This window comes from Odocoileus virginianus, chromosome 2 (genome assembly GCF_023699985.2).
Source record: "Odocoileus virginianus isolate 20LAN1187 ecotype Illinois chromosome 2, Ovbor_1.2, whole genome shotgun sequence".
In the NCBI taxonomy this organism is placed as follows: domain Eukaryota; kingdom Metazoa; phylum Chordata; class Mammalia; order Artiodactyla; family Cervidae; genus Odocoileus; species Odocoileus virginianus.
Genome location: NC_069675.1, coordinates 95,435,012 through 95,460,625, shown reverse-complemented (window position 1 = coordinate 95,460,625; position 25,614 = coordinate 95,435,012). Strand labels below are relative to the sequence as shown.

Sequence of the window (25,614 nt, the reverse complement as noted above, 5' to 3'; positions counted from 1 at the left end):
AGATCCCTTACTGCTGAGCTGCTAGGGAAGCCCTAAGATCCCACATGCCGCGCAATAAAGCCCGAGAGTTTAAGACAGGCCGGTGTCCTTCTGTCACTGTATGAGCAATGGCTGAATGTAAGTCTGCCTGCACGTCTCCAGCTTTGCCTTCACGTATGTTTAAACAGTCACGGCAAACAGGCTGGTGGCTCCTCACCCCCGCCACGTGGTCCTTCTCCAGCCGGCTTCAGTGACCAGCCAGCAGCCCAGATTTGGGGCCTGAACCCTGCTTGGTCAGGCCCTCAGCTGAGCTCAGACCAGAGTCTTTCCTGTTTTCTGTTTGCAGGCCTGGCTGGCCGAGGTCGAAGGCCGACTCCCAGCCCGCAGCGACCAGGCTCGTCGGCAGAGTGGGATGTACGAGACGCAGAACGCCCCCTCGGTCAACAACTGTGCGCAGGATCGGGAGAGGTACAGTATGTGTACAGTGCCTGCTTGGGGTTTTTTTTTTTTGGCTTTGTATTTACTGCCCAGTTCTGGAATCAGAGACGAGCACGAGGTCCTTGTTAGGTCCCATGCGTCTGTGATGACTGGCCTGTGTCTTCCCACAGCGCGGCTGTCTGATGCCCTGTGGATGGTGCTGGAGCCTGTGGGGTGCGGGGGCTCCCCGGGTACAACGCTCCGGAGTTGCAAGCACTTGGCCCTCGCGGGGGCTGCCCTCGAGCCCTCGCTGGGGCCAGTTGCTATAGTTGCTGTGTGCTTTGCTTTCTTGAGCAGCCCCGATGGCAGTTACACAGAGGAGCAGAGTCAGGAGAGTGAGGTCAAAGTGCTGGCCACAGACTTCGACGACGAATTTGACGACGAGGAGCCCCTCCCTGCCATAGGGACTTGTAAAGCCCTCTACACGTTTGAAGGTAACACCGACTGTCGGCGTCCCTCTTCTCTTTCTGTGGTCAGACTTTCTTTTGAAGCCTTCAGAACCTTCCTCTCAGGACTCTTTCGTTCTGCTCGTCGTATCTGTGATTCTGATTTCTTTCTGGTTGATGGCTGTACATTTTGCCTTTGGGTCCGGACTACTGACCAACTTTCGGTGAGCTTAATCTCAGCACGTGGTATGGAATAATGATTATTTCATCCACGCCTTCAATACTTATGGAGCTCCTGTCTTGCAAAGACCCCCGAAAGGATGGGAGGCAGGTGGCATGGTCTGGCATCCGCCCTGGGAGGAAATAAAGCAGACACACATAGAGGAGGGTTCTGCAGAAGAGAGGGACGGAGTGATGGGGGGTGGGGGTCCACACGAGGATATGATCCCTTGCCTGAGGGGATTTATTTATTTTTATTCTTGGCTGTGCTGGGTCTTCACAGCTGCTCACAGCCTTACTCTAGTTGCGGCGAGCGGGGGCTCCTCTCTCGTTTGGTGCAAAGGCTTCTCGCTGCAGTGGCATCTCTTGTGGGGCACTGGTTCTAGAGGCACGAGCTTCAGCACTTGCGGCTCTTGGGCTCTAGAGCACAGGCTCAATAGTTGTGGCGTACATGCCTAGCCCCTCTGTGGCACGTGAAATCTTCCCGGACTAGGGCTCCAACCCGTGTCCCCTGCATTGGCGGGTGGATTCTTATCCCCTGAACTGTCCATGCCGCAGGGAGTCGGAGGCACTGCCCAGCATGGAGCAGGAAAGGCATGGGGTTTGTGTGCCTGGAGCTCAGGTGTCTTAGGGGCAATAGTGGAATATAAGGCGAGGAGGGGGCTGGGGCCAGTGTGGGGGACGGGGAAGAGAAACGCTTGGCTCTTATCTGGCAAACATCAGGCCCTCCAGAAGGTATTTGAGCAGGTTGTTGACACAAGCAGAGCTGTACCTCAGACGTTTATTGTCATCATATGTGTGATCAGTTAGACGACAGGGCAAATGCTTAGGAAACCTAACCTCGTGGTTCCCAAACTGATGAGCCTTGAAACAGCGTCCTGCGGGATGCTGGTTAGGATACTGCGAAAGAAGCAATCAGAGCTCAGGTCGTTTTCAGAAACCTTAGGATAAGTGAACTTCTTTGCTGTAAGACTTTTTTTCTTTTATCCTTGCTTCTTTGACTCGAAGGATCTGAGTTCTCCGATCAGCGATTAAACCCATGCCCCCTGCAGTGGAAGTGCAGAGTCCTAACCACTGGACTGCCAGGAAATCCCCTTTACTGTAGGACTTTCAGAGCCTTTGATAAACTAAACGTGCATTGTGACATAACAAAGAAGAGAAGCCCCGGGTTCAGTGCTCCCAGTGTAACTTCAGGTCCACACCATCCCTCTCCCTGCGTCCACAGATACCGCTATTAACAGCCCCCTAAGCAGTCTGCCTTTCAGGACACTGCTTGGGCAGTGGTAACTAGTCTTTTGAAATTACCTTAGTGAATGGTGTTGGGGGCCTTGATTAGGAGACGGATGGACGCAGAGATGCTGCTGCCAATAAAACGCTCAGATGCGCGGCTGATTGGAAGTTGGAAACAAAGTGGGGAGGAATCCACAGCTGATCCCTGAAGCTGCGTTCCTGGGATGATGGAGATGTCCACTGAGATGGGAAAGTGGGAGGAGGATCTAGTTTGGGAGGCAAAACAGAGAGTCCAGATTCACCCCTATTGTGTCCCAGGTGCCCAGGCCCCATCAGGGTGGAAATGGGCTTCAGAGAGAAGGCATGGTGGCACCTTAGCCTCAGATAAGAACCAGAACGGGAGAAAGAAAAGTGGGGGTGCTGTGTAAAGAGGTGTCATTGATGCCAAAGGAGCGCCTTCAGGGGAGGGTAGAGAAGAGGACCTAAGATTTCCTCTGGGGGAGATAACTCCTGTTCTGGGAGGCAGGAGACAGAGGGCTCCCACGGGAAATTAGAGAAGGGTCCTAGAGATGCAGGGTGAGGACCTGGCAGCTTCTGGATGGGAGGAGAGTCTTTTCTCCAGTTGTTTCACTGCAAGACTCGCCATCTGCCCCAAACCTGGATTTGACAAGAAACCTAAACTACTCTGACTTTGCTTTTTCAGGTCAGAATGAAGGAACCATTTCAGTAGTTGAAGGAGAGACACTGTACGTAATAGAGGAAGACAAGGGCGACGGGTGGACCCGAATTCGGAGAAATGAAGATGAAGAGGGTTATGTTCCCACTTCCTACGTCGAAGTCTATTTGGACAAAAATGCCAAAGGTGCTAAGACTTATATTTAATACAACTTAAAAAAAAAAAACCCAAAACTTTAAAATTGGAGTTGTTTCTCCCCACAATCATGACTGTTACAGGCAGTTCTTCAAAAGACTGGATGGGGAGCATCACCGTGCGTGTTTCCTTTAGGCACAAAGTGGATATTCAGGTATCTTAGACCTGAATTTCCTGGGCTGGTTTTGATGATAATCCAGTGTCACTTGTTCATGACATTTTCCATGGAAAGCTGCCAACTGCCAATTTACAACTGTGTCCTTTGAAATCTGATAAACATTTCTTCTTGGGGCAGCGACTGTAGATAACCAAAAAGTTGCCTTCTAGCTTCTGATTCGTATTTCTGAATCTAAAAGCCCATGCGCGTCCTAGGGGTGCAGAAGACTTCAGCTCTCATTAATATCTAGTATCTGCCAGAAAGTGAACCACATTAGAATGTTACATTTTGTAACTTCATAAACTGAACTGTGCTAGTTTGTTAAGTTTTACAGTCATTCATTTTGGAGGAAGTCATCAATAAAGAATAGCGTAAGTAAAGAATGATGTTGGTACCACAAGTGTGTATATTTCCTTAAACATGTTTAAGATCATTGTTAGAGCACCGTGTTATCCGGTTATGTCAATATGATCCTAAACAACCAATTGAATTATGGAAAACTTTGGTCTTTCAACCAGTTGATTTTCACATATGACTACTGATCTGTCTTTTGCCAGTTGACAGAGTTGATCAGATGTGTTAGAGCTGTTTAGATAAATTACGTAAAAATAACTCTCCTCATTCTGTTCTGTTGGAGGTTTTTTGTGCCCAGGTGGGGCTGTAAATAGACCCTTGTAAGCAGCACACAGAACCCAGCACATCACTTTTTAAGGTTCTTTTGGTTTGTGTTTTAATCATTGGCATCATTAAGACCCAAAGTGTATATTTACTGAAAATCGTTTTAGAACTTCTAGATCCTTTTATGTAATAACTATAAAGTGGTTAATTATATAATAAAGCATTTCACCATCTTAAAGGAATCTGGGTCACATGGGGATTTGCATTTTTAAATCAGCAGGCTAGGTAGTGAAGCGGGACATGCCCAGTGGTTGTGCTCATGTCTAGAGTCTTGCCTGAGATCACAGAGAACCAGCTAAAAATGAGTCAGAGTAAAGGTATAGGACTGAGATTCTCTTTTTCTTTGGCTTTGAAAATTATTTATTCATGTCGTTCCTACTTTTAAATAGGAAATCAGCTCCTTGCTTCTACACTGTGGACTCCTTTTAGAAAGTCAGGTCAATATAAAGTTGATTTTAAAACTGACAGCAATGCATTATGGGGTTTAGGACCTGGCAGGAGTTATGGGTGCCTGTGGCAGATTCTAGAAGAAAGTTCTTTTACATTTCCCAGGGGCCACTCCATTATTCTTGCCTGGAGAATCCCCATGGACAAAGGAGCCTGGCGACTGTGGTCCATGGGATCGCAGAGTCAGACACGACTGAGCGGCTAACACCTTAAGGGCCACCAAAATGGAATGTAGTAACCTTTACCCAATGACTGCCTGATTTTTAAAACACTTTTCATTTTTAAATAATCACAGATTGTCAGGAAGTTGCAAAGACAGTAGAGAGATCCCCTTTATCCAGCTTCCCCAAGTGGTTACATCTGACATAATTGTGATCCAGTATCAAAAACAGGAAACTGACACTGGCCAGCCTGATTTTTTTTTTTAGTATAATTTTGTCATTTAAATTTCTTTTGCATTATACCTTTGCTGCCATAATACCAATAAAGCCACCCGTCCTGACCCCAGATCTCTGAGGAGAATCATTTCATCCATGCCGCAGCAAAGAAAATCAGCTGGCCCTGAACCCATGGGGATTTCATGAACAGTAGGTGGTCACAGCCTTGGGCATGTAACCAAGTGAATACCTAAGACGTTGAAACCCAGGATGAACTCATTTCCAGACTGTGAAGTATTGGAGAAAACAAACTAGGCACTGAAAAAAAAGTCTTAAAATGAGGCAGGGCAGTATTAGGCTTTTTAAAGCCTGACTTGAAAAGTATGGCATGCCATGAAGTCGGTTGATTTTTGATTTATTTGTTTGTTCATTTTGCTTTTATTCCCCTCCTCTTTAGAGCTGTGCAAATCTAATTCAGGAAATAGCTCAACTGTCTTTTGGATATGGGTGGGGTGATTTGGGCACATAAATTATGATCATTATTTTAGCTTGTATGCCTCAGTACCTTCAACCAGATAAATCTGGGTCCTAGTGACTCAACGGCAGAAGATACTTTTTTAGTTTCAGGTCCATCTAAGTCAGTGTGCAAAGGATTAGCAGAAGTCTTAAAACAATTCCCGAAGAGTCAGGAACTTCCATTTCCACCCCTAAAGCACACTTTGTGTTCTTCTAACAGTTAATCTGTCAAAAGTAGCAAAGCCTCAGCTTGCGTATAGTTTTCTCCTTTTATGTAGAGATGTACTTAGAAGCTAATAATGGATGTAGAATCTTTCCTTCCCCTACCTTGTTCATAAGTCTGTTCAGCCTGCCCCACAAACACTGCCCTCCCTTCAAGCCCATCCCAGCCAGGTGGGGCTGCTGCTTTCCGATGCCTGCGACTCAAGAGGAGTTGTCTTACTGTCAGTAATGCCGGTGCACTTTTGTGTGTGTGTGTGTGTGTCTACCAAGTGACTATTTAGTAACTGCCAAAATAGTTAGACTAGAGTGAGGTCCATTGGCCAACTGAATTGTGACTGTCCTCTTATGGTTCTGTTTTGTTCTGTTTTTTTTTTTAATTGCTCTCTGTGAAATATGTCCATAACCTCCCCCCCATCTATTTGTATATACTGCAATAGAAAACTAAAGGATTACTTGAATTCGTTGTTTTAACGTTTTACTCTTTTATTTGTTTGTTTTATTGCTGATTCTGCTGTCTAATGACCTTTTTGTTTTTGTAACCGCTGGGGAAGCCGGAAGGACGGTTACACTGGTAGCTAGGTCCCCTGCCGGCTGATCCGCACTTGAGTTTATTGTAGACACTTGGGTTCTGAGTAAGTTTTGTTTGAATACGGCCAACATGACTGTTTCCTCTCTCCTCCTTATCCTCCGAGAAAAGAATCTGTGACCTTGTAGTTGTACCTTCCTTCGTATCTGCCTCTCTAATAAACGTTATATTTTTCTCAGTGTTGTGTATTTTAAATGATTTTTCACCTCTCCGAGAAATTCTGTGTAATCCAAGCATTTAACCCTCTCGTCTTCAATAATGGGGAGATTTCTAGCCAAATGCTTTTTTAAAAAAAGAAAAACTCTGCCCTTTCCCCCTTGTTAAATGATGACACTTTCTCTATGTCTCACCCTGTTTGCACCTATGGGCTTCGGGAGTCTGTCTCGTTTCTCTTCTGTCCCCCAGATGAAGAACTTTCACTGTTTATTGCCAAGCAGTAGGTTTTCCTTTTCACCAAAGATGCTGCCTTTTACTGCCAAGGAACCCAGGGTGTCTGTCACAGACAGAACTGGGTCCTTGGGCTCCTGACATCTTTCTGGGAAGCTGGTTTCTTTCTTTGTCTCAGAACTTGATTGATGGGAAAGATGAGTTGGGGGCATGCAGGGGTGCACCATCTCCTGGGTGCTTTCTCTTACCCCTGAAGGAAAGGCTAGCTGCTCTGACTGCAGATAAAACCGTGAAAGTTCTTATCTCAGACGTGCCCTGCAGTAACCAAGTGCTCTAAAAATGCCTCCTCCCCTCACCCTCCCCAGGGCGGAGCAGTCTGCAAGAAAAGCAGAGTGCCCGCCCCTGACCTGCCAGCCCTCCACTCTAACTGCCTTTTTCTTTCTCTGTCTTTTGTGTTGTAGATTGCTAAAGGTGGTTCCGGGAGCCCGAGCCTCGGGGAGCCTTCCCAGGAGAAACCCTTCGGTCTGCCTGTCTCCACAGGCCTGGGCGCCTGCGAACGGCCTGGGCCTGGGCTGCTGTGTGGCCCTGGGCCCCTCAGCCTGAAGTTGACATCCATCCCCACCTGCAGCTGCTCGCTTTCTTCTTTTCTTTCCTTTTTACAGCATGTTCCTCGGAGCCCAGCTCCGCCCTGGCCCAGTCTGGCCGCCTCTTGGCAGGGGGAGGGCTGTCCCTGTCCCACGACCTCGGTCCACTTGGCGCAAACCCGGCCCGTCCACGATTCACACTGTGCCTTTCCGTGAAAACTTTGCCACTGGTCTCCCGGTGAGACAAACCAAATCTGGGCGAGGAGGGTCAGGCCTGCGCCCGGTGGACTGGGTGCCCAAAAGTCACTGATGTGTCCCTTACGTTAGAAAATACTCATCTTTTCCCAAGTCCATTGGGTATTCGGTGGTCCTTTCCTGAGTATGGGCCCTCCCCAGGTACTAAACAATCGGCCCTCGAAATGTTTCACAGCCTGAGTGTCCGTGGTGGACACACACACACACACACACACATTTTTGTTTGCTGTCCTGTCTTCAGTGGCCTAGAAAAGTCCACACCGGAAGTCAAATTCCAGCTCTTGGGCCAGTCCCGCTGTCTTGCCTGTGTCCCCTCCCTTTTCATGGGGTCGAGGAAGGTCCCAGCCCACCTTTGCCCCGTTGGCCACCCATCAATGAGGACTGCGGGTCATGAATGAGCATCTCGCCTCAGCGTTAGCTCATGGCCAAAGGAAGCCTCCCCTTTCTGTGAATTCCAAGGTCCGCATCTTAGGACCCCAGTGCCGTCATCACCAAAGCCCCTGCGCTTCTCGTGGTCCATCAAGTGACCCTGTGGCTGCAGCTTCCACATTTTACCGTGTGCTCTTCAGGCCACGCAGTTAATCGACTTTGTTTTTTGCGCTAAATCTCCTTCCTCTCATGGATCTTTGAGGAAGACACGAGGTCCCGTACCCCATGGGCCGCTCACGCCTTAGAGCAGCGTAGCTTCTCTACTTACCTGGTGCAGAAACAGTCAAGAGAAATCTTGGACTGTGGGTTTCTGTGAACAAGGATCCCCTCAGAAGCCCCAGGGTGCCATCAGGCACCTTTCCTGTTGCTCGGCTTTTGGTGACTAGACGGTCATCTTGGGCCTCCTCACTGCTTTGCCACACTTTTGAATCTACGACAAGGAAATCTGACAGGAGCTGAAGGGACCGGTACAGAGAGAGACGGGTCCTGAGGGTTGGGCCTTGGCTCAGGGGTGGGAAAATGGTTCTTCTCAGCAAACCAGGGTTGACCACACAGCAGCCCCAAAGCTGCTCAGTCAACCTTTGGTGACAGGAAACCACGGGGGAACAAACGCCAAGGGTGAGCAGGGGAAGAGGAAGTGGCTTCAGGTTGGAGCAGGCGTTGGGCCCCTCTCACTCCTTCCTCCCCAGAGTGAGCCTCAGCAGCTGTGGGCGTCTGGGGGCCCCTCTGTTAAGCCCCATTGTCCCAGGCTCCTCAGTCTCGCGAGAGGACTGTCTTGGCAGATGACGGCGAAGCCAGGATGCCAGAGGACAGGAAGAGTCTGGGCTTCACCCGCCTCCCTGCAAACCAGCAGGCGTGTGGTTCCTACGTGCAGCCCCAGCGGCCCCACACAGGGTTGGTCCATCAGCCAGGTGACCAGGCATCTCCAGGAACTTCTGAATTTCACCAAGTCAAGCTGCCCACTCTCTACTCCACAAGGATGCTAATTTTTTTTTTTTAAAGAAAAAAAAATTGGATTCTAGAGCCTCGGGAATGCATGTGCATTGCATCTTTCATATTAGGGGTCAGGGTAGATTAACTTCTTCCGAGTTAGGGGGAAAGGTATAAGCTGCAGTAATTTGTTCTTTTAAATGTCTGTTTAACCTAATGTGGACTATGCTGGTATCCTCTTGTGTTCCCTGTGCCTTTCTTTTTCTCTATACCACCTGCGTCCAAAAAAGATGGATAAGAAGTGCTTTTCAATGTTCACCTTGCCGTTTGCTTCTCTGCCAGTCTGTGTGGCTACGGGGAAAGGGGAGTGCCGTACCAGCTGGGGCTTAGTCAAGGAAATAAGTTATTCTAGGCTAGTTGAGATTTATCATTTACTCTGGGAATCCTACTGTGAAATTGTCTGTTATTATGAGCAGTTCACATAGAGTAGAAACGTGGACTCTGCCATGTGCTTTTTCAGCCTTCCCTCATATCCACTGACCATCATTTCTCCACTGATGCTAGAATATTGTTATGCCGTAAGAATGACTCATTTTTAAAGAACGTGCTCTGAAAATAACTTAAAAACAGAAAGTGAGGAACTTGTCGTTTACCCAGTTTTTCCTTTGCAGGGCAGGAAAGAATAAAAAGGCACGGTAAGCTGGGATGGGATTTTCCTTTGGGCTTTTATCATGAACACCCTGAAGCTTTGGGGTTCGAGGAGTCTGTCTTTCCAGCGGTTAGTACAGAGGACTCAGTTCCTTTTGGTAACATCTATAATTGCTGGGGAAAAGTTTACTGAACATGAAAAGGTTATGTGGATGCTAAGTGTTTTTCCAGAAAACTCAATTTCATACTTCCTAATGGCTCTGCCTCCTGTGCTTATATCATCAAAAGAAAAAAAAAAACTTTAAAAAGTGATCCAGAATTCTATTTTAACCTGGTGTCCAGCACCTTTAAACTTCATGGTTTATCAGTGTGTGTTGCACTAATTCTAAACTTTGGAGGCGTTTCAGTGTTGTAACGGCCCACTGCCATTGTAAAGGTTCTGGAATTGCCCGTTTGTCTCTAGAGATGGAATTAAACCAAATAAAGTGCTTCCATTGGAAGGCTTATATTGACCTTGTAACTATATGTTAATCCTCTAAATGTTAAATAAAAGTGTAACTTCTGGCACGGTATCACAGGACTGCTTTGTTGCGCAAAGAGGTGACCCCAGTCTTGGAAGCAATCAGAGTCCCCTGGGTGGAGGCTGAGCTCTGATCAGGTCATTGATTTACGGTGGAAACTGGACACAAGTCCCGGCGCCATCTGCCTAGAGAGGGGCCTCAGGCCCAGCCAGCTCGAAATTCCACCCTGGCCACTAGGGAAAAGCTGTCAGAGACCTCAGTGATGCGGGGTTCAGGTTGACTCAGTGCAGAGATCTGGGGAGGCTCCTTCAGTCCAGGATATTTTGCATGCAAATTTGGCTAGCAGCTACACTGGGGTTTGGGGGACCCTACTGACTGGGGGGGGTGTGGAAGGAGCCGTGAAATTGCAGCAGGTTTGCATTTCATTCGTGGTCTGGTGTCACGAGTGGTCAAGCCCATCCTCTTCTTGGCAGCTTAGCTGGAATAATCACTGGCTTGTGCGAAACTGAGGACAGCGTGCCGCGTTTAAGGGCGAGGGCCTTGTGCCTGCGCCCGCCAGCCCTTTCCATATCCAGCGCCGACAGTCTCACCCCGGGTTTTGTCAGGGGGAGACTGGTTCATGCCCAGACCTCTTTGTTTCTTAAGGCTCTTTAGAGCCAAGTTAGGAAAACAGTTGGTGAGGGAGTGAAATATTAAGTGAGCAGGGCGCCCTTGCTAATGCCAAGTGCCACTCACTTGCTGAGGGGTGGGAGGGGAGGCCACCAATGAAAGGCCAGGCCTCTCTGTGGCCTCAGCTCCGCCTACGGACACATGTGACCGGCCTTTCAAGCAAGAGCTTCGCCAAGTTCTCAGCAAAGGCTGATGTCTTCTGTGCTTGGAAGGATGGTGTCAGAGAGCCAAGGCAGGGTTCTCGGGCAAGAGACGGGGTAGTCAAGGGAACAAGGCGGCCTATGACTGTCCTGCTGAGGCCCTCTGGTCCAGGTTGTTGCCAGCACGTTCTTTCTGGACTTTTCTCATATTTGGGGAATAGTCTCTAACAGTCTGTAAGAGGCAGAATGTCTCCACCTGTCTCAGAACCGCCCTCTCCACCCTAACCGCCCCCCCCCCCATCCCCGCACACACACCCCCACCGCCCCCGCCGGCCGGACCGGCCAGCACCGAGGAGCTGAGAGCTGGGTCAGCCTGGGGCGCGTGTCGCCACCTCTCTGGCCTCCGGTTCCGGGGTAGTGGGGTGAGGACAGGAGGCCGGCAAGAAAGCACTCGGTCGACGCCACAGCTGCAGCTTAGATGTCAGTTCTGACAGGGAGCTCACTCCAGTCTCCGTGATGGTGTTATTCTGATCCCTGGGCAGAATTCAGGGCTGGGAGCTCTGTGACCTCACTCTGGGCGCGCAGGTCTGAAACACTGAACCGCCGGCCGCCCAGCTCGGCCCATCTTTATGCAGCTACTTGGTTCAAGCATTTGGGGAGATGACATTTGAAACTTCTGCGACCCACCTCCCGCCCCTGTGGGGTCGGAAACCAGGGGCGGTGACGCAGTAGGAGCGGCGGACCGTTGGTTTCCTGGTGCGCTCCCGAAGGCAGCCTCGGTAGCGCAGAAAGCCCTGACTCAGACCCGTCGGTCAGGCTACTCCGGTGTGTCCAGGGAATCGCAGCATCCGCCCCGGCCAGGCCCCGCCCCTCTCCGTCCCTCCCCGCCCCCGGCGGCCGGCCCCGCCCCCGCCCGCCGCTGCGCAGAGGCGCCCGCGCGACCCCTAGTGGCGGAGAAGCCGGCCTGCGAGGAGGGAAGGACGAGGGTCCCCAGGAGGGCGACCAGACCGGAAATGGAAGTGGGCAGAGGCAAGGAGGGGTGGTTCCAGGATGCCCTCCCTTTTAAACTTAAAGCGAAAGAGATCTCTGGATTGTGCGATCCACAGGACAGCAAAAAAAAAAAAAGAGGATGAAGGTGCAGGTGTGAGTGAGGGAAGGAGCAGGAGGCCTGGATGGTGACCAGCAGCAGGCCCAGCCGCCGCGTGGGGGTTAACATCTCTGTGTGTCCTGGGCAATGAGGAAGTCCAGACCCGGGCTCTGCCCGCCTGGCCTAGAGTAGGCCTCTCTTTCTCCTCCCTGGCCTCTGTGGCCTTTTCTGAGAAGGGGAGGCGTAAGCCTTGTTACCACACCCTTTGAGACTCAGAATTAAAGTGAAAAGGCTGCAGAATGGCACTCTGCAGCCTCTTTGGGTCAGAAGTAATTTCTCCACAGCTGCATGTGTTCGGACCTATGTCTCTGTCCAGATGGTAGAAGGAGTGGTATTTACTTAAATGACCTCCCATGAGCTGGAGATGGGAGCAGAAACAGAACCGCCCCCAAGTGGCTTTGTCCTCAGAGCCTGGGGGCCAAAAGCTGCCGGAGGACACGGGGATTTCCTCATTTTCCTCCGTTGGGCCCCGGAAGCAACGGGGGAGGGGAGAATCCCCTGGGTGCTGCGCTTTCTGCCCTAGGAGCCTCATGACCCGCGTGGGTGTACATCCTCCCACCATGCCAGGCTGAGGGCCCTGCCTGCAGTGTTGGCTCTCCAGACGGCCCTCATCAGGGCTGCGTGCTTGTGTCTGGTCCAAAGAAGGCCTGGAGGCTGCATCAGAACATATACATCCTGGGGGCAGCCTTCCTGGACACGCTTTGTCCAAAATGTGGATGGCTCTCTTTAGGAGCTTTCCCAAAGGCATTGATTTCTTCTGCATCTTGTGCCTTTGCTGTGACCAACAAGCCCGTCGGCCGTGGACAGACACAGGTGTCGTAGGGAAGGGAGCCAGAGGGAGGTGTGGTTCCGAAGCCACCACGTCCTTCCCTGAGGCTCTCAGGGACCCAAAATGTGGTTGGGCAAGACTTGCAGGACAATTTACAGTTTGCATGGAATTCCGACTAGGAGAAAGGTAAGGAAGCTACACTTGGGGGATGGCTGCACCTTACCAATGTATTTTCTGATGAAGCTCTGTGAGCAGAAGCACAGACAGGTGGAAAGGCCTGCAGACACAGGTAGCAGTTGGTCTCCAGACTCCCTGGTCTGCCAGGTGGCTGTTGACTCTAAAAGGTGCTGCTGGAGCAAGGCCTGGGCCAGCCTGGAGGGAGGAGCCAGGCCACAGAATGGCATGCGGGAGACAGAAGACAGAGGTGACTTCCTCTGCTGCCCAGCGCTGCCCATCTCCACTCGTCTGTGAACCAAGTTCACCAACCATACACTCCAGTTCTGCCTTCACACTCGATCTCAGTGTGGCCCAGCCTGGTATTTCAAGGGAAAACACAGAGGAAACATCTTAAGGCCAACTAGTACCTATATCTCCCTTTCATCCTCCTATGTGTGTGATAAGTCACTTCAGTCGTGTCCGACTCTTTGCAACCCTATAGGCCATAGCTCACCAGGCTCCTCTGTCCATGGGATTCTCCAGGCAAGAACACTGGAGTGGGTTGCCATGCCCTCCTCCAGGGGATCTTCCTGACCCAGAGATCAAACCTGCATCTCTAACATCTTCTGCACTGGCAGGTGGGTTCTTTACCTCGAGTGCCACCTGGGAAGCCCCGCCCTCCTGTGGTACCTACAACAAATGAATGTCTCCAAGCCTCCAGATGACTCAACCCTCCAAAGAAAACTTTCCCCTTCCCATCTTCTATGTTAAACAGGAAAAGCCAGTCATCCTATCTGTACCGTGAGATTCCCCCATCCAAATGTGAGCAAAGCTAAAATGAGGCTCAGACACATACATGCAGACACACACACACACAGCACTCACGTGGTCAAAGTATAAAGAAGAGTGACGCTGACTATAAAGAAAGCTGAGCGCCAAAGAATTGATGCTTTTGAATTGTGGTGTTGGAGAAGACTCTTGAGAGTCCCTTGGACTGCAAGATCAAACCAGTCAATCCTAAAGGAAATCAGTCCTGAATATTCCTTGGAAGGACTGATGCTGAAGCTGAAACTCCAATACTTTGGCCACCTGATGCAAAAACTGGACTCAATGGAAAAGACCCTGATGCTGGGCAAGATTGAAGGTGGGAGGAGAAGGGGACGACAGAGGATGAGAGGTTGGATGGCATCACCAACTCGATGGACGGGTGTTTGAGTAAACTCCAGGAGTTGGTGATGGGACAGGAACGTCTGGCATGCTGCAGTCCATGGGGTCGCAAAGAGTCGGACACGACTGAGTGACTGAACTGAACTGAGGCTGAAGGAAATACAAGAAAAAGCTTCGGCTGGGGCGGGCTGGGGTGGGCTGGGGTAGGCGGGGGCGATCCGGAGGCTCTGGAGGGGCTTCAGTGGGACTGTAAGAGTCCTTCCTGGTGGCGGGTATCTGTTGCCTGTTTTATCACTCTGTCGAAGATGTTTCTGCAGATGCGCGTCTGATGGGATTTTACAAGTAAATGTTTAAAGTCATACATAAAATCTCAGGCTCTCCTCTCCCCTCCATACCCCCAAAGCATAAACAAAACCAACCCAAACCACAGATGCTATAAAACACTAGCGTCACTTAAATGTCAGGGAGCCCCTGGTGCCAGACAGGAGCAACCACAATGCCATGACAGAGGTGGCAAGGTCAGCCGCTGCGGAGGAGACAGTACCCCCGCCCCAGGCACTGCAGCCCTCCAAGGGTCCAGAAAGAACCCCTGCTTCTTGATTATTCCAAGGAGACTGTGGTGCAACCCCAGCAGGGGGAGAGGCCTGTGGGCTGTGGGGGCCTCAAGCCCCGACCGCAACCGACCCTCTTTCTCTGGGGCCGGGGTGCGTCCCAGGAAAGGAAGGACAGAGGCCAACGGGGGCTGAAAGCAGCGCAGTCTCCTCTTCCGCTCCTGCAGCCTCTTGGGGAGCCGTGCAGAGCCCTCCGCCGCATCTGGTCACCTGTCACGTTCATCACGCTGGCTCCAAGGCCCTGCCCCACGGCAGCCGGGTTCCCTCACCCCTCCCAGGAACAGAATTAAGTGCGGCGGATGCAGAGACGCAGGGCATGGACGGTGGGGCACGGCACGTGTTTACTGGGACGCTCTGAGCACACGCTGGACGCAGACAGGGGGTGAGCACAGCCTGCACAACGGAGTCCACGTCACAAAACGGGGCAGCGGGCGGCCACCGGGCTCTTCAGGGTGGGGTAGCTGCTGGCGGTGGTGCCAACTTCCCGAGGGCCGCGGCACATGTCCAGAGATTCCAGCAGCAGCCTCCTCTTTGATCTCGCTCTGCCTCAGTGGGGAAGGAACCAGATCCGGGTGCAATGAGATCACAGACGTGAACGACACACTATGAGAGTTTCAGGGGCTCTGCCAGGGCCGCCGGCTGCCAAGTTCTGTGGGCATCTCTTCTACGGAGACCGAAGGCCACAGCAGTTGGGGGGCTTTGGTCCCAGGACCCCTTCCCCGCCCCTCATTCACTGCGGCCCCGATGAGATGGGCCTCTCCACCCGGTTCTTTCGTCCAGGGGCTTCTGTGTCACCTTGCGGTCTCGCTCAGCATCTGCAAGACACCCTCTGGGACCCGCCTGTGTGCGCTGGCCCAGGCCCTCCCCTCCCTGGGCCAGAGGCTCTGCGTGCTCAGTGTTGAGGAGAAACGTCAGAGCCCCCTGTGGAAGCTACATTAACTGCAGACACAGGAACGCAAGGGATTCCTGCTGCACCACCTGGGGCCCTGGCAGGGGCAAGTGACCGGCGATGCCCGGGGCAGCGTGAGGCAGGGCGAGGCAGGGTGAGACGGGAACAGCTGCCTCTGGAAACCGTCCCCATGGACAGAATGCCAAGCCCGCCCTCGCGTCCCAACTGCCAATGCATCCAGAGTTGTTAAGTCTACAGGAGAAACGCTGAGAGCAGGATTCTGGAGACTTCTGTGATGACTGGGAGGTGCGGGGTGAAGCAGGGCCTCGGCAGGAATTGGCACGGGGACCCGCGGTGGTGGCATCCTCAGGGCCAGGCGCGCGGCACCCTGCTCGGGGCTCTGACCCGGGGCCGGATCAGGCGCCGGTGGGCAATTCCTGAGGAGCAACAGCCCCTCCACGACCCCTGTCCTGAGGCCACGGCCCCCGACTTGAGGGCTCCAGGGACCACGGCTGGGCCTGAGCCAGCGAGAGGGCAGGTTCGGTGACAACAACGACACGACGGCAGGGACTCGAGTTAACGCTGCGGAGCCGTGGTTGTTTCAACAAGCCTGAAGGGGGTGTATTTCTGAGCTCGGCGTTACTCACTGTGAACCAAAACAACTCTCCTGCCTCTACACATCTGGGTTTCCAGAGCGGCCGGCCTCTCTTCCGGGGACAGACACACCCTCCACAGGGCGGAGGGCAAAGGCGGGGGCCTGTGGGGACAGCTGGGTCATCCCTTGAGAAGGTCCTTCTGAGCAGCCTCAGGGCGGGGGTGTGTGTGCGCAGGGCGCTCCCCAACACTCGGGGGACACGGGAGGGTCTCTGCCCGAGGAGGAGGGGACTTACAGTCTGGCCCACCGAGTCACAAGGCCCGGGTCTCGGCTTCGATCTTCTGTTCGCCGTGCAAGCTCTCTGGGTCTGGGACCTGAGCCACGCTCTGGCGGATGGCGATCTCGGGGCCACCACCGTAGAGGTTGTTCAGGTACACCCAGGTCTCCTCGGAGATCTGCCCGTAGTCAGCTCCTACAGGGCCCGAGGGGCTGCCGCTCAGGCTGGGCTGGCCCTCGCTGGAGCCACTGCCTTGGCAGTCGGGGGGCGCTCTGGGAGCACCAGGCCCCAAGGAAGGGGGGCGGGGGAGGACAACCATGGGCTCCTGTGCCAAACTGTAAATGGGAATCTTGGGATTTTCCAGGGGAAAGTCCATCCCCTGAGGACCCCCGGAGGGCACATCTGTGGCTGCAGCCCCTCATTTCCTGGGGTTGGGGTCATGCAAAAAGGACAGGCAGGTGAGGCGGCAGAGGGGGCAGAGGGCATGGGAAGGGAACAGAGGGGCTGGGGCACCCCACGCAGAGGCTAAGCACCTCGACCACTCTGCTCAAGTCCTGGGCCTGGACTTGGATGGATGTGGCAGCCTGACCTGGGGGGAAGGGGGCTCCTGGGAGGAGCTGGAAGCCAGGAGGTGGCAAGAGGGGGCCCCCAGGAGCCAGGAGGGACGCCCAGCCAGCGGGAGGAGGCGAGGGCAGGGCGAGCCTCACCCTGCTTCAGCTGGACGTGGCCGCTCCCTTTGACCTGTGCGATCCTGCTGTTGTCAATGGGCCCCGGGGGCTCTGGAACAGACAGGGCTAGGGCTCAGGGCCTCTGGGCCTCTGGAGCGGTGCGCAGAAACCCAGTCCCCAGCCACCGGCAGCCTCCAACCCTCAGCAGATGAGACGCTCTCCAGGTGTGAGGTCACACCTGTGACCCTGGAGAGGCGGTGCTGGGCCCCAGGAGTGAGGGTCAAGGTCTTTTGGGGTGAGGGGCTCAGGGCTCCAAAGGCTCATCTATATGAGTCTAAGATCTGGAGGCACTCGTGGTGTCCCTGGACCCAGCAGAGGGGAATTCTGAGGACACAGGCCCCAGTTTCAGACCCTAGCTTGGGGCAGGGGTGGTGGGGGGAAGACAGACATCCAGTGTCAGCTGAGAGCTGAGAGCCTGGGCCCAAGATGGGGCTGCGACTCTGGAGCCGGGTTCCTGATCAATCGAAGCTGCTGTTGGGGGGGGGGGAGATGTGGATGGCAGTGAGGCACCCCTCCTTTCCCCATGTCCCGTCCAGCGCTTGTGCTCGAAAGGGTGAAATGAACATCAGTGTTCAGAGGCTCCTGTCTTTGCTGATCCCGCTGGACTCCAAACCCTGGTCTGGGAGTCGAGGGTGGGACTCAAGGGGTGGGGAGAGAGCTGCGTGCAGGTGAGCGAGCCCGGGGTCTCAGTGGATGGCCCTGCTGTCTCCACCTCTGTGACTGGAGAACACAGCGTCCAAGTCCTAAGAGTCTGAAGCCATCCAACAGCTTACAACTACTGTTTAGGACCATGGAGTCCCCAGAGGAAAGGGCCTGGCAGGGGGAAGGACAGTCAGCCCGGTCACCCGGGGGCAGAGGGGCAGGCGCGGAACAGGCAGCGTGAGACAGCTCCTCTCCTGCTGCGAGCAGCAGGCCCGGCTGGAGCCGGGACCCGGTCCCAGCACGGGGCGGGGAGAGCACCCGTGCTCCGAGCGGACGGCAAGTGCTGGAAAGGGAGGCACCAAAACTTGCGGGGCGGGCTCAGACCCAGGCGCCCCAGCCGAAGCCTCCTGGGACAGTCCCAGGAGGTGGACAAGCCCCAACTCCCTGCCAGTGTGGGGAGTGTGGGGCACGGGCCGGGTCCCCCTGACTCACCATTGTCCTTGCCCTTGACGAAGGCCTCCCACTCTCGGAACCACTGCATGCTGATACAGTAGATGACGCTGGGCGACTCCTCCGCCTGGAATGCCTTGTTCAGCTGGGCAGGACGGGGCCGAGGGGAGGGTCAGCGAGAACATCCAACCCCCCTTGGGCCCCGCCCCAGACTCTTACGAAACACCGGACACCCAGAGAAAGTTTCAAACCACCAGAGAAGTTCAAAGAAAAGAACCCTCTCCCCCACGCTCCCAGCACACCGATGACTGCGGCTAACACTTGGATGAGTCTCATTAGTGACTTTGTAAAAACCCAGCTGAGATCGCACGGCAGATGCTGTTCCCCCCCACGCACTGAACAGAACCTGGTCCCCTGCTCACTCCTTAACTAGCCGGACGTATCATTTTTTAACAGCCATGAAGCCGGGTGTCTAACGTCCAACCCCGGACTAACAAATGATGGAGGACCCCTCGGTCCCACCCCTGTGAGCAGCACCGGAGGTCTTGGTTCTCACACACCCCGGTGGACCCGCAGGAGTCTTTCCCCCAAACGGGATCATACTGGGTCCCATCTTGCAACTTGCTGTTTTCACTCAATGCGCCCTTCCATGTCAGTTCACAGAGCCCGGTGTTCCCCGGGGAACACCTGCCCACATCTGGGGGTCATTTTTGCTGTCACCGGCATCAAGTGGGCAGAGGTCAGGAAGTTGCTAAACATCCTACCACCGGCACAGTAAAGAACCATCCAGCCCCAAGCAGCAGCACCCATCCTTTAATAGCTGCATGGAGTCCCCTGAGCGGAGGCACCTGAACTTACTAAACCTGACCCTTCCCTCTGGTGAACCCCTTCACCGTCTGGCCTGGCCTCTGGCCCTCTGGTCTCCTACAGAACAAGGCTCCCACCTGAGCCTGACTGCACTGGGCTCCCCCGCCCCACGCACCTTGATGAAGGTGTCGATCTCCACCCGCCTGCGCTTGGCCAGAGCCTCGATCTCCACCTGGCAGATGGAGCACACGTACAGATGGTTCACGGCGGGGCCGCCCCCAAACCTGCACCCGGGTGGGTGGTAGAGAGAGAGAGACAGGAGTCCTGAGGGGAGGGCCCCGCTGGGGGAGGCAACAGAACCTGCCAGAAAGTGAGGTCTCCTAGTGCGGCCCTGGCCCAGGCCTCGGGCTCCCTGAGCACCCGGCGCACAGCCTGTTGACTCAGCTCACCTTCCCCACTTGACTGGCGGGGATGCCCCCCCATCTGAGCGCCCGCCCCAGGGCAGGGGCGTCACAAATATGCGCTTCGTGCTCATGAGGACCATTCAACACTCTGGCTTCTTGTCCTGACCGCTGGGCAGCGGCCGCAGTGGCCGAAGCCCGTCTGACCTGACTCTAAAGGACATCGAAGGAAGGCTGCAGGTCCTTCTGCAGGCAGGTGGGGGGCTTCTCCATCAGGCCTGGGGATGCTCTGGTGGGGTTCTGACCCATCCATCAGGGCACAGGCCACACCTGACCTGCCAGTGGGTGGGGTAGAGCCACTCCAAGGAGTGGGGGCACCTGGGACTCCGCAGCCTCTCCCTCCCCATCTATGTGATCACCCCCATGATGGCACAGCCCGCCTGCCGTGTGCAGAGTGACCCGAGCCTGGGCAGGGGCTCTCCGCTCCATGAGAGATCCACAAGCTCTTCAGGGACTTGAACTGGAGGGCCCCAGGCAGCAGGTGTTTATGGCCCCAAGCGAGGCACAGGGTGGGGAGAGACATCTACCGGCCCGCCCTGCAGCCGGTAGCCCCACAAGAGACTGTGAGGGAACTGCATGCTCTCTTTGGCCAGGCTTCTGTCCCCTGGGAGGGTCTGGCTGGATGCCCCAGGCAGACACGGCTGCAAGGGGGAGCCCCCCTGCCCCGCCACAAACCGCTTCCATGCTGCTCCGCTGCAGGGGTGAGGACAGCGTGGGATCAAGGAGGCACCCCTCCCCGGCCCTCCTCTTCTGCCCAGCCTGGACAAAAGAGGACGCTGCGGGCGCCGTACCTGTTGTAGAGGTGCTCCCACACGTTCTGTGGCAGGATCACCACCAGGTCGTCGATGTAGTGATATTTGTTGGGCGGGATCCCTGCAGAGGAAGGCACGCGGGGGAGCTGGACCTACCAGCCCTACCCTGCCCCACCCCCGGCACAAAAAAGGCTGCCTCACCTCCGTGGGAGCAGAGGAACGTGTGGTTGGTGATGGGCCCTGGCTCGGCGAAGGTGTTGAACTTGTTGAGCCACTCCCGGGACACATAGAACCGCAGCAGGCTGGGCTCCCGCATGGCGGCCAGGGACACCACCTGCTGCCGCTCGCGCACAGCTTCCTCGCTGCTCTTCCTGGGGTGGGGTGGGACGAGGGAGGATCAGGAGTGGGAGCCACGCCCCGTGCAGGAAGCCCCACATTTCAGGCCCCTTCGCACCCCTCTACATCTCAGCACCCTCTGCATCTCAGCACCCCTCCATATCTCAGGACCCTCCTCATCTCAGCACCCTCCATGTTTCAGCATCCCTCCTGCATCTCAGCACCCTTTCCTATCTCAGCACCCCTCATCTCAGCAGCCTCCTCATCTCAGCACCCTCTGCATCTCATAGGCCCCACCATCCCTGCCAGAGTTCCAGCGTCATCACCTCCCACCAGGACCACTGCAGAAAACCCAACTCAACTACGTGGGCTTCCTGCTTTCCCCACAGCAGCCAGAGCAACAGGCATTTCTAAAACCCCCAATCCTCACTCCTCCCTGGCCTAAAGCCCTCGCAGGCTCCCCGCCTGCACCCGGGTGAAGTCCCGTGGAGGTGTGCTAGGCCCGCAGGTTGCTGGGCAGGGCCCTGGCACGCTGCCTGAGCCGCACCTGTAGAAGAGCACGTAGGCCTCCGCGTTCTGCACCACCGTCTCGTGGACCTCGGTGACGTACTGGTCGTCGAACTCATACCACTGCCCGTTGATCACATTCTGGCAGTAGGCGATATAGTGGCCACCTTCGGGGGAGACTCAGGCCGTGACGGAGCCGCCGGGGGATGGGGCGGGGTCAGGGCAGGGGCGGGTGAGGGGCGGGCACAGACTCACTGCCTGCCGTGCCATGGTGGCAGATGACCGAGAGAAGGTCATAGGTGGTGATCTGGGACGTGCACTCCTTGGCGAGGAAGGGGCGCAGGTCAAGGCCCTCGAGGGGGAAGGACACGTGGCTGCTGATCTTGAAAGAGTACATGACCTCGTGCCTAAAGCGCTTCAGGTGAATGCACAGGATCTGAGGTTGCGGGGGAGAGGTGCCAGTCATTCGTGGGCTGGCCAGGGCCCCATGACCCTGGGCACCTGATGGAGGCCTCGAGTCAGGGCTCCGGGACCTCTCCCCCCCGCCCCGCCCAGCCCACTGCGTGACCCACTCAGGCCCTGCTCCCCAGGTCACTACAAGAAAGTGGCTACGGCCTTGCAGAGGCCGGGCCCAGCTGATGGTCCGGCCCTTGACTCTGCGTGAGCACATCAAAGAACCATGCCTGGGGGTGTGCCTCCCACCCCAGCTGGCCATCCCCTGGGTGTCTGAGCAGCCTCCCTTTCTTTGATACATGTTTTCAAGGAAAACCTTGGATAATCCTTACTGACTACTCGTAACTTGGTTATATTTTAGATTAACAGCCTTTAATACAGCCATTAAAATAAAAAAAGAACGATGGGTGGGAGTGGGCCCAGGCCAGCCTCCAGCCCCCAGAAGTGGTAGGTGTGACTGGGCTGCACTACCAGGACTGGCCGCTGGGACGGGCTGTCCTCGAACGCTGGACTGGTCTGGACAAGAAGCTGTCACTGGCCCATCGCACTGACCACCTAAAGAACCCTAACCACCAGCTCTGCGAGTGTCGACTTGTAGAAGGCTTCTCGGCCAAGGCTCCCCCCAGACCGGCTGAGCCAACCCTGGCACCTGTGTCTTGGGCCACACACACCTCTCGTCGCAGCCACAGGCCTCGGCCAGGCCCGTTTCTGCTTCAGGGTCTCCCCCACCGGTTCCTCCCCCGGTCTCGCTCCACCAGGCCAACACCTGCCTGTGTCCGCAGGCCCCACTCTGACACCACTTCCTCAGAAAGGCCTTCCCAGCAGCCCTGCCTCGGCCTCACCCCAGAGGGTGAGCTCGGCACCCCCACACCCGCCTCCTGCCCTCACAGGGCGTGCTGAGGGAGGAAAGAACTGGGCTCTGCGTTACACACTGCACAAGGAGCCTTCCCGGCATCGGCCAGACCCTCCCGGGGCTGGGGGGTGGGGGCGTGGGGAGGTCTCTCAAGACTCAGCAGCAGAGTCTCCACGGGTCTCCTGGGCCTGGGAGGGGGTCAGCCACTGCCCTGCACGGCACTGTGCACGGTGTGGAGAAGGCCCAGCAGGCCGAGGGGGCAGGGAGCTGCCCACTCACCTCCGGCAACCGCAAGACCTTACAGTACTTCACCCCGTTGCGTAGCCTGGGAGGAGAGAGAAGGAGACGTGAGCATCCTGGAGAGGGGGCCGGGGGTAGGGAAGTGCCCCTCCCACCCCAGGCGCTCTGTGGGGTCGCGTTCTCTGGGGAAGGCTGGGGGAAAGTGCGTGGGCCACAGATGCAGACGAGAAGGCAAGGAGAAGCCTCCAGAATGCACACACTTACTTTTTACACCGTTCACAGCTGTACATGTTGTCACCTGGACAGTAAAACAAAGAGACAAAGGTTAGAAAGGGTGGACACGGCGGAGAAGTGCACACAATGACTCAGAAGCAGACCCACACCGTGCTGCCTACAAGAGATCTGGGTTTCATCTTCAAGGACACACAGAGGTTAAAAGGGAAGGGATGGGAAAAAACATTCTGTGCAACGGTAACCAAAAGAGAGCAGGAGTGGCTGTACTTATGTCAGATAAAATACTTTCAGCCAGAATCAGTTACAAGAGACAAAGAGGGTCACCATACAGTGACAAAGGGGTCTGATCATCAGGAGGATGTAACAACTGTGAACAACACTGCAGCACTTGACTATTTAAGGCACAACTGAAGGGAGAAATATACAGCAATTCAGTAACAGTTGGAAACTCTCACAGATCATCCAGACAGAAAAGTAATCAAGGAACAGCAGACCTGAATAACACTAAATACCAAATGGACCTAACAGACATAAACAGAACATTCCATCCACCAGCATTAGAATACCCGTTCTTCAGAAGTGCACACAGACATTCTCCAGAATAGATCATATGTTGGCTCACAGAGTAATAAACCCCAACATATTTAAGAAGTCCAAAATCATACCTAGTATCTTTTCCAACCACAATGGTATGAAACTAAAAACCAGTAATAGGAGGAAACCTAAAAAATTCACAAATATGTGGAAATTAAACAACACATTCCTGAACAACTGATGGGTCAAAGAAGAAATCCAAAGGAAATCAGAAAGTATTCTGAGACAGAAATGAAGATACAACATGCTACCACTTATGGAAGGCAATAAAAACAACTTTAAGAGGTAACTTTACAGCAACAAATACCTATAGTAAGCAAAAAAGAAAGTTCCCAATCTATTTTACACCTTAAGGAATCAGAAAAAGAACAAACTAAACCCAAAGTTAGCAGGAGAAAGGAGATCATAAAGATTGAAGCAGAAATAAATGAAACAAACTAGAAAGACAATAGGGAAAAAACCCAATGAAAATGAGTTTTGGGGTTTTTTTTTTTTTTTGAAAAGAGAAATAAAATTAACAAATCTTTAGCCAGTTTAACCAACAAAAAAGACAGAGGGCTCAAACAAAATTATAAATGAAAGAACAGACATAAAACTGACACTGGAGAAATATAAAGGATCATAACAGACTTTATATTGATGAACTATACACCAACAAATGGATAACCTAGAAGAAATGGATGAATTCCTAGAAATATAAAACCTACCCAGACTGAATTATAAGGAAATGGAAAATCTGAAAGGAAACACCACACAGCTTCCCGCACGACCTGCTTGATGCATCTCTTCCATTTGGCTCTTCCTAAGTCACATCCTTTTATATTAATAATAAACCAGTTGTCTAGTAATAAAATGCTTCTCTGAGTTCTGCAAGCTGCTTGAGCTGCTCTAACTGAACCCCAGGAGGGGGTTGTTGGAACTCCCCATCTGCAGACACTTGGTCAGAAGCCCGGGTGACAACTTGCACTTGTGACTGGCGCCTGAAGTTGGGGAGGGGGAGATCTTGTAGGACTGAGTCTCTAACCTTGGGCTCTGAGGCTGTCTCTAAGTAGAAAATGTAGAAATCAAGTTAAATGGTAGGAAATGACTCAGGAATACTGAACTGTTCCCACACAATGACACGGATAAACGGAAAGATATCCTATGGTCATGAAGCAGAATGATAAATACTGTTAAAATGTCCATACTACCCAAACCCATCTATAGATTCAATGCAATCCAATGATGTTGTTATAGATATAGAAAAAAATCCTAAAATTCACAGGGAACTACAAAAGATCCCAAATAAACAAAAGAATCTTGAGAAAGAACAAAGTTGGAGGCATCACATTTCCTGATTTCAAACTCTACTGTAAAAGTTCAGTCATCAAAACAGTATGGTACTGGCATAAAAACAGATACATAGAATGATGAACAGAATTGAGAGGCCAGAGGTAAACCCATGCATATATGGTCAACTAATATTTGACAAGGGTGCCAAAATACTCAATGGGGAAAAGATAATCTTTTCAATAAACAGTGTTGGGAAAACTGGATATTCACATGCAAAAGAATGAAATTGTACCCCATCTTACCCTACTCACAAAAATAAACTTGAAATTAGTTAAAGACTTAAATGTCTTTAACTATATAACACTATAACTATATAACACTATAACACTTCTGGAAGAAAACAGAAGGAAAAAAAGTTCATGGACATTGGTCTTAGCAGTGATTTTTTTGGATAGGATTTTTTATTAGCAAAAATAAACAAGTGGGACTACATCAAACTAAAAAGCTTCCGCATAGCAAAAAAACAAACAACAAAATGAGGAGGGGATCTACAGGATGGGAGAAAATATTTTAGAAATCATATATAAGATTAGAGGTTAACATCCAAAATATATAAAGAATTCATGCAAGTCAATAGCAAACCACAAACAGTATCACTTAGAAATGGGCAGAGGACCTAAACAGGCATTTTTCCAAAGAAGATATACAGATGGCCAACAGGTACATAAAACATGCTCAACATGACTAATCATCATGGAATGATAATGAAAAACACAATGTGTTATCACCCCACACCTGTTAGAATAGTTATCATCAAAAAGAAAGCTTTTCAATTTTTAAAACTTACTTGTGTATTTATTTTTGGCTGCATCACATGGCTTGTGGGATCCTAATTCCCCGACATGGGACTGAACTCAGGCCCTCAAGCAGTGAAAGTGTGGAGGCCTAACCACTGGACCACCAGGG

At 53.1% G+C, this 25,614-nt stretch overlaps 2 protein-coding genes across 21 annotated transcripts in view; one reads left to right on the top strand and one right to left on the bottom strand.

The window, feature by feature from the left end:
* The window catches only part of FNBP1 (formin binding protein 1), a 134,604-nt gene extending 124,654 nt beyond the window's left edge, over positions 1 to 9,950 (top strand). For 7 of the 15 annotated variants that reach the window (XM_070454619.1, XM_070454593.1, XM_070454575.1 and 4 more), the window contains 3 exons: positions 326 to 447; positions 751 to 890; positions 2,995 to 6,323. In XM_070454619.1, the coding sequence (XP_070310720.1) occupies positions 326 to 447; positions 751 to 890; positions 2,995 to 3,173 (441 nt within the window). In that variant the 3' untranslated portion in view covers positions 3,174 to 6,323. Of the gene's footprint in view, positions 1 to 325; positions 448 to 750; positions 891 to 2,994; positions 6,324 to 6,993 lie in introns of those variants that run through there. The other 8 variants (XM_020874798.2, XM_020874796.2, XM_020874795.2 and 5 more) reach the window with 2 other exon arrangements.
* A 4,931-nt stretch (positions 9,951 to 14,881) lies between these two features.
* Positions 14,882 to 25,614, bottom strand: part of USP20 (ubiquitin specific peptidase 20) — a 41,916-nt gene continuing 31,183 nt past the window's right edge. For all 6 annotated transcript variants that reach the window (XM_070454494.1, XM_020874805.2, XM_070454508.1 and 3 more), the window contains 11 exons: positions 22,813 to 22,846; positions 22,588 to 22,633; positions 21,258 to 21,438; positions 21,043 to 21,169; positions 20,361 to 20,530; positions 20,199 to 20,280; positions 19,122 to 19,230; positions 18,182 to 18,284; positions 17,027 to 17,098; positions 16,338 to 16,514; positions 14,882 to 16,204 (listed from right to left, as the gene is read on the bottom strand). In XM_070454494.1, the coding sequence (XP_070310595.1) occupies positions 16,354 to 16,514; positions 17,027 to 17,098; positions 18,182 to 18,284; positions 19,122 to 19,230; positions 20,199 to 20,280; positions 20,361 to 20,530; positions 21,043 to 21,169; positions 21,258 to 21,438; positions 22,588 to 22,633; positions 22,813 to 22,846 (1,085 nt within the window). In that variant the 3' untranslated portion in view covers positions 14,882 to 16,204; positions 16,338 to 16,353. The remainder of the gene's footprint in view (positions 16,205 to 16,337; positions 16,515 to 17,026; positions 17,099 to 18,181; positions 18,285 to 19,121; positions 19,231 to 20,198; positions 20,281 to 20,360; positions 20,531 to 21,042; positions 21,170 to 21,257; positions 21,439 to 22,587; positions 22,634 to 22,812; positions 22,847 to 25,614) is intronic.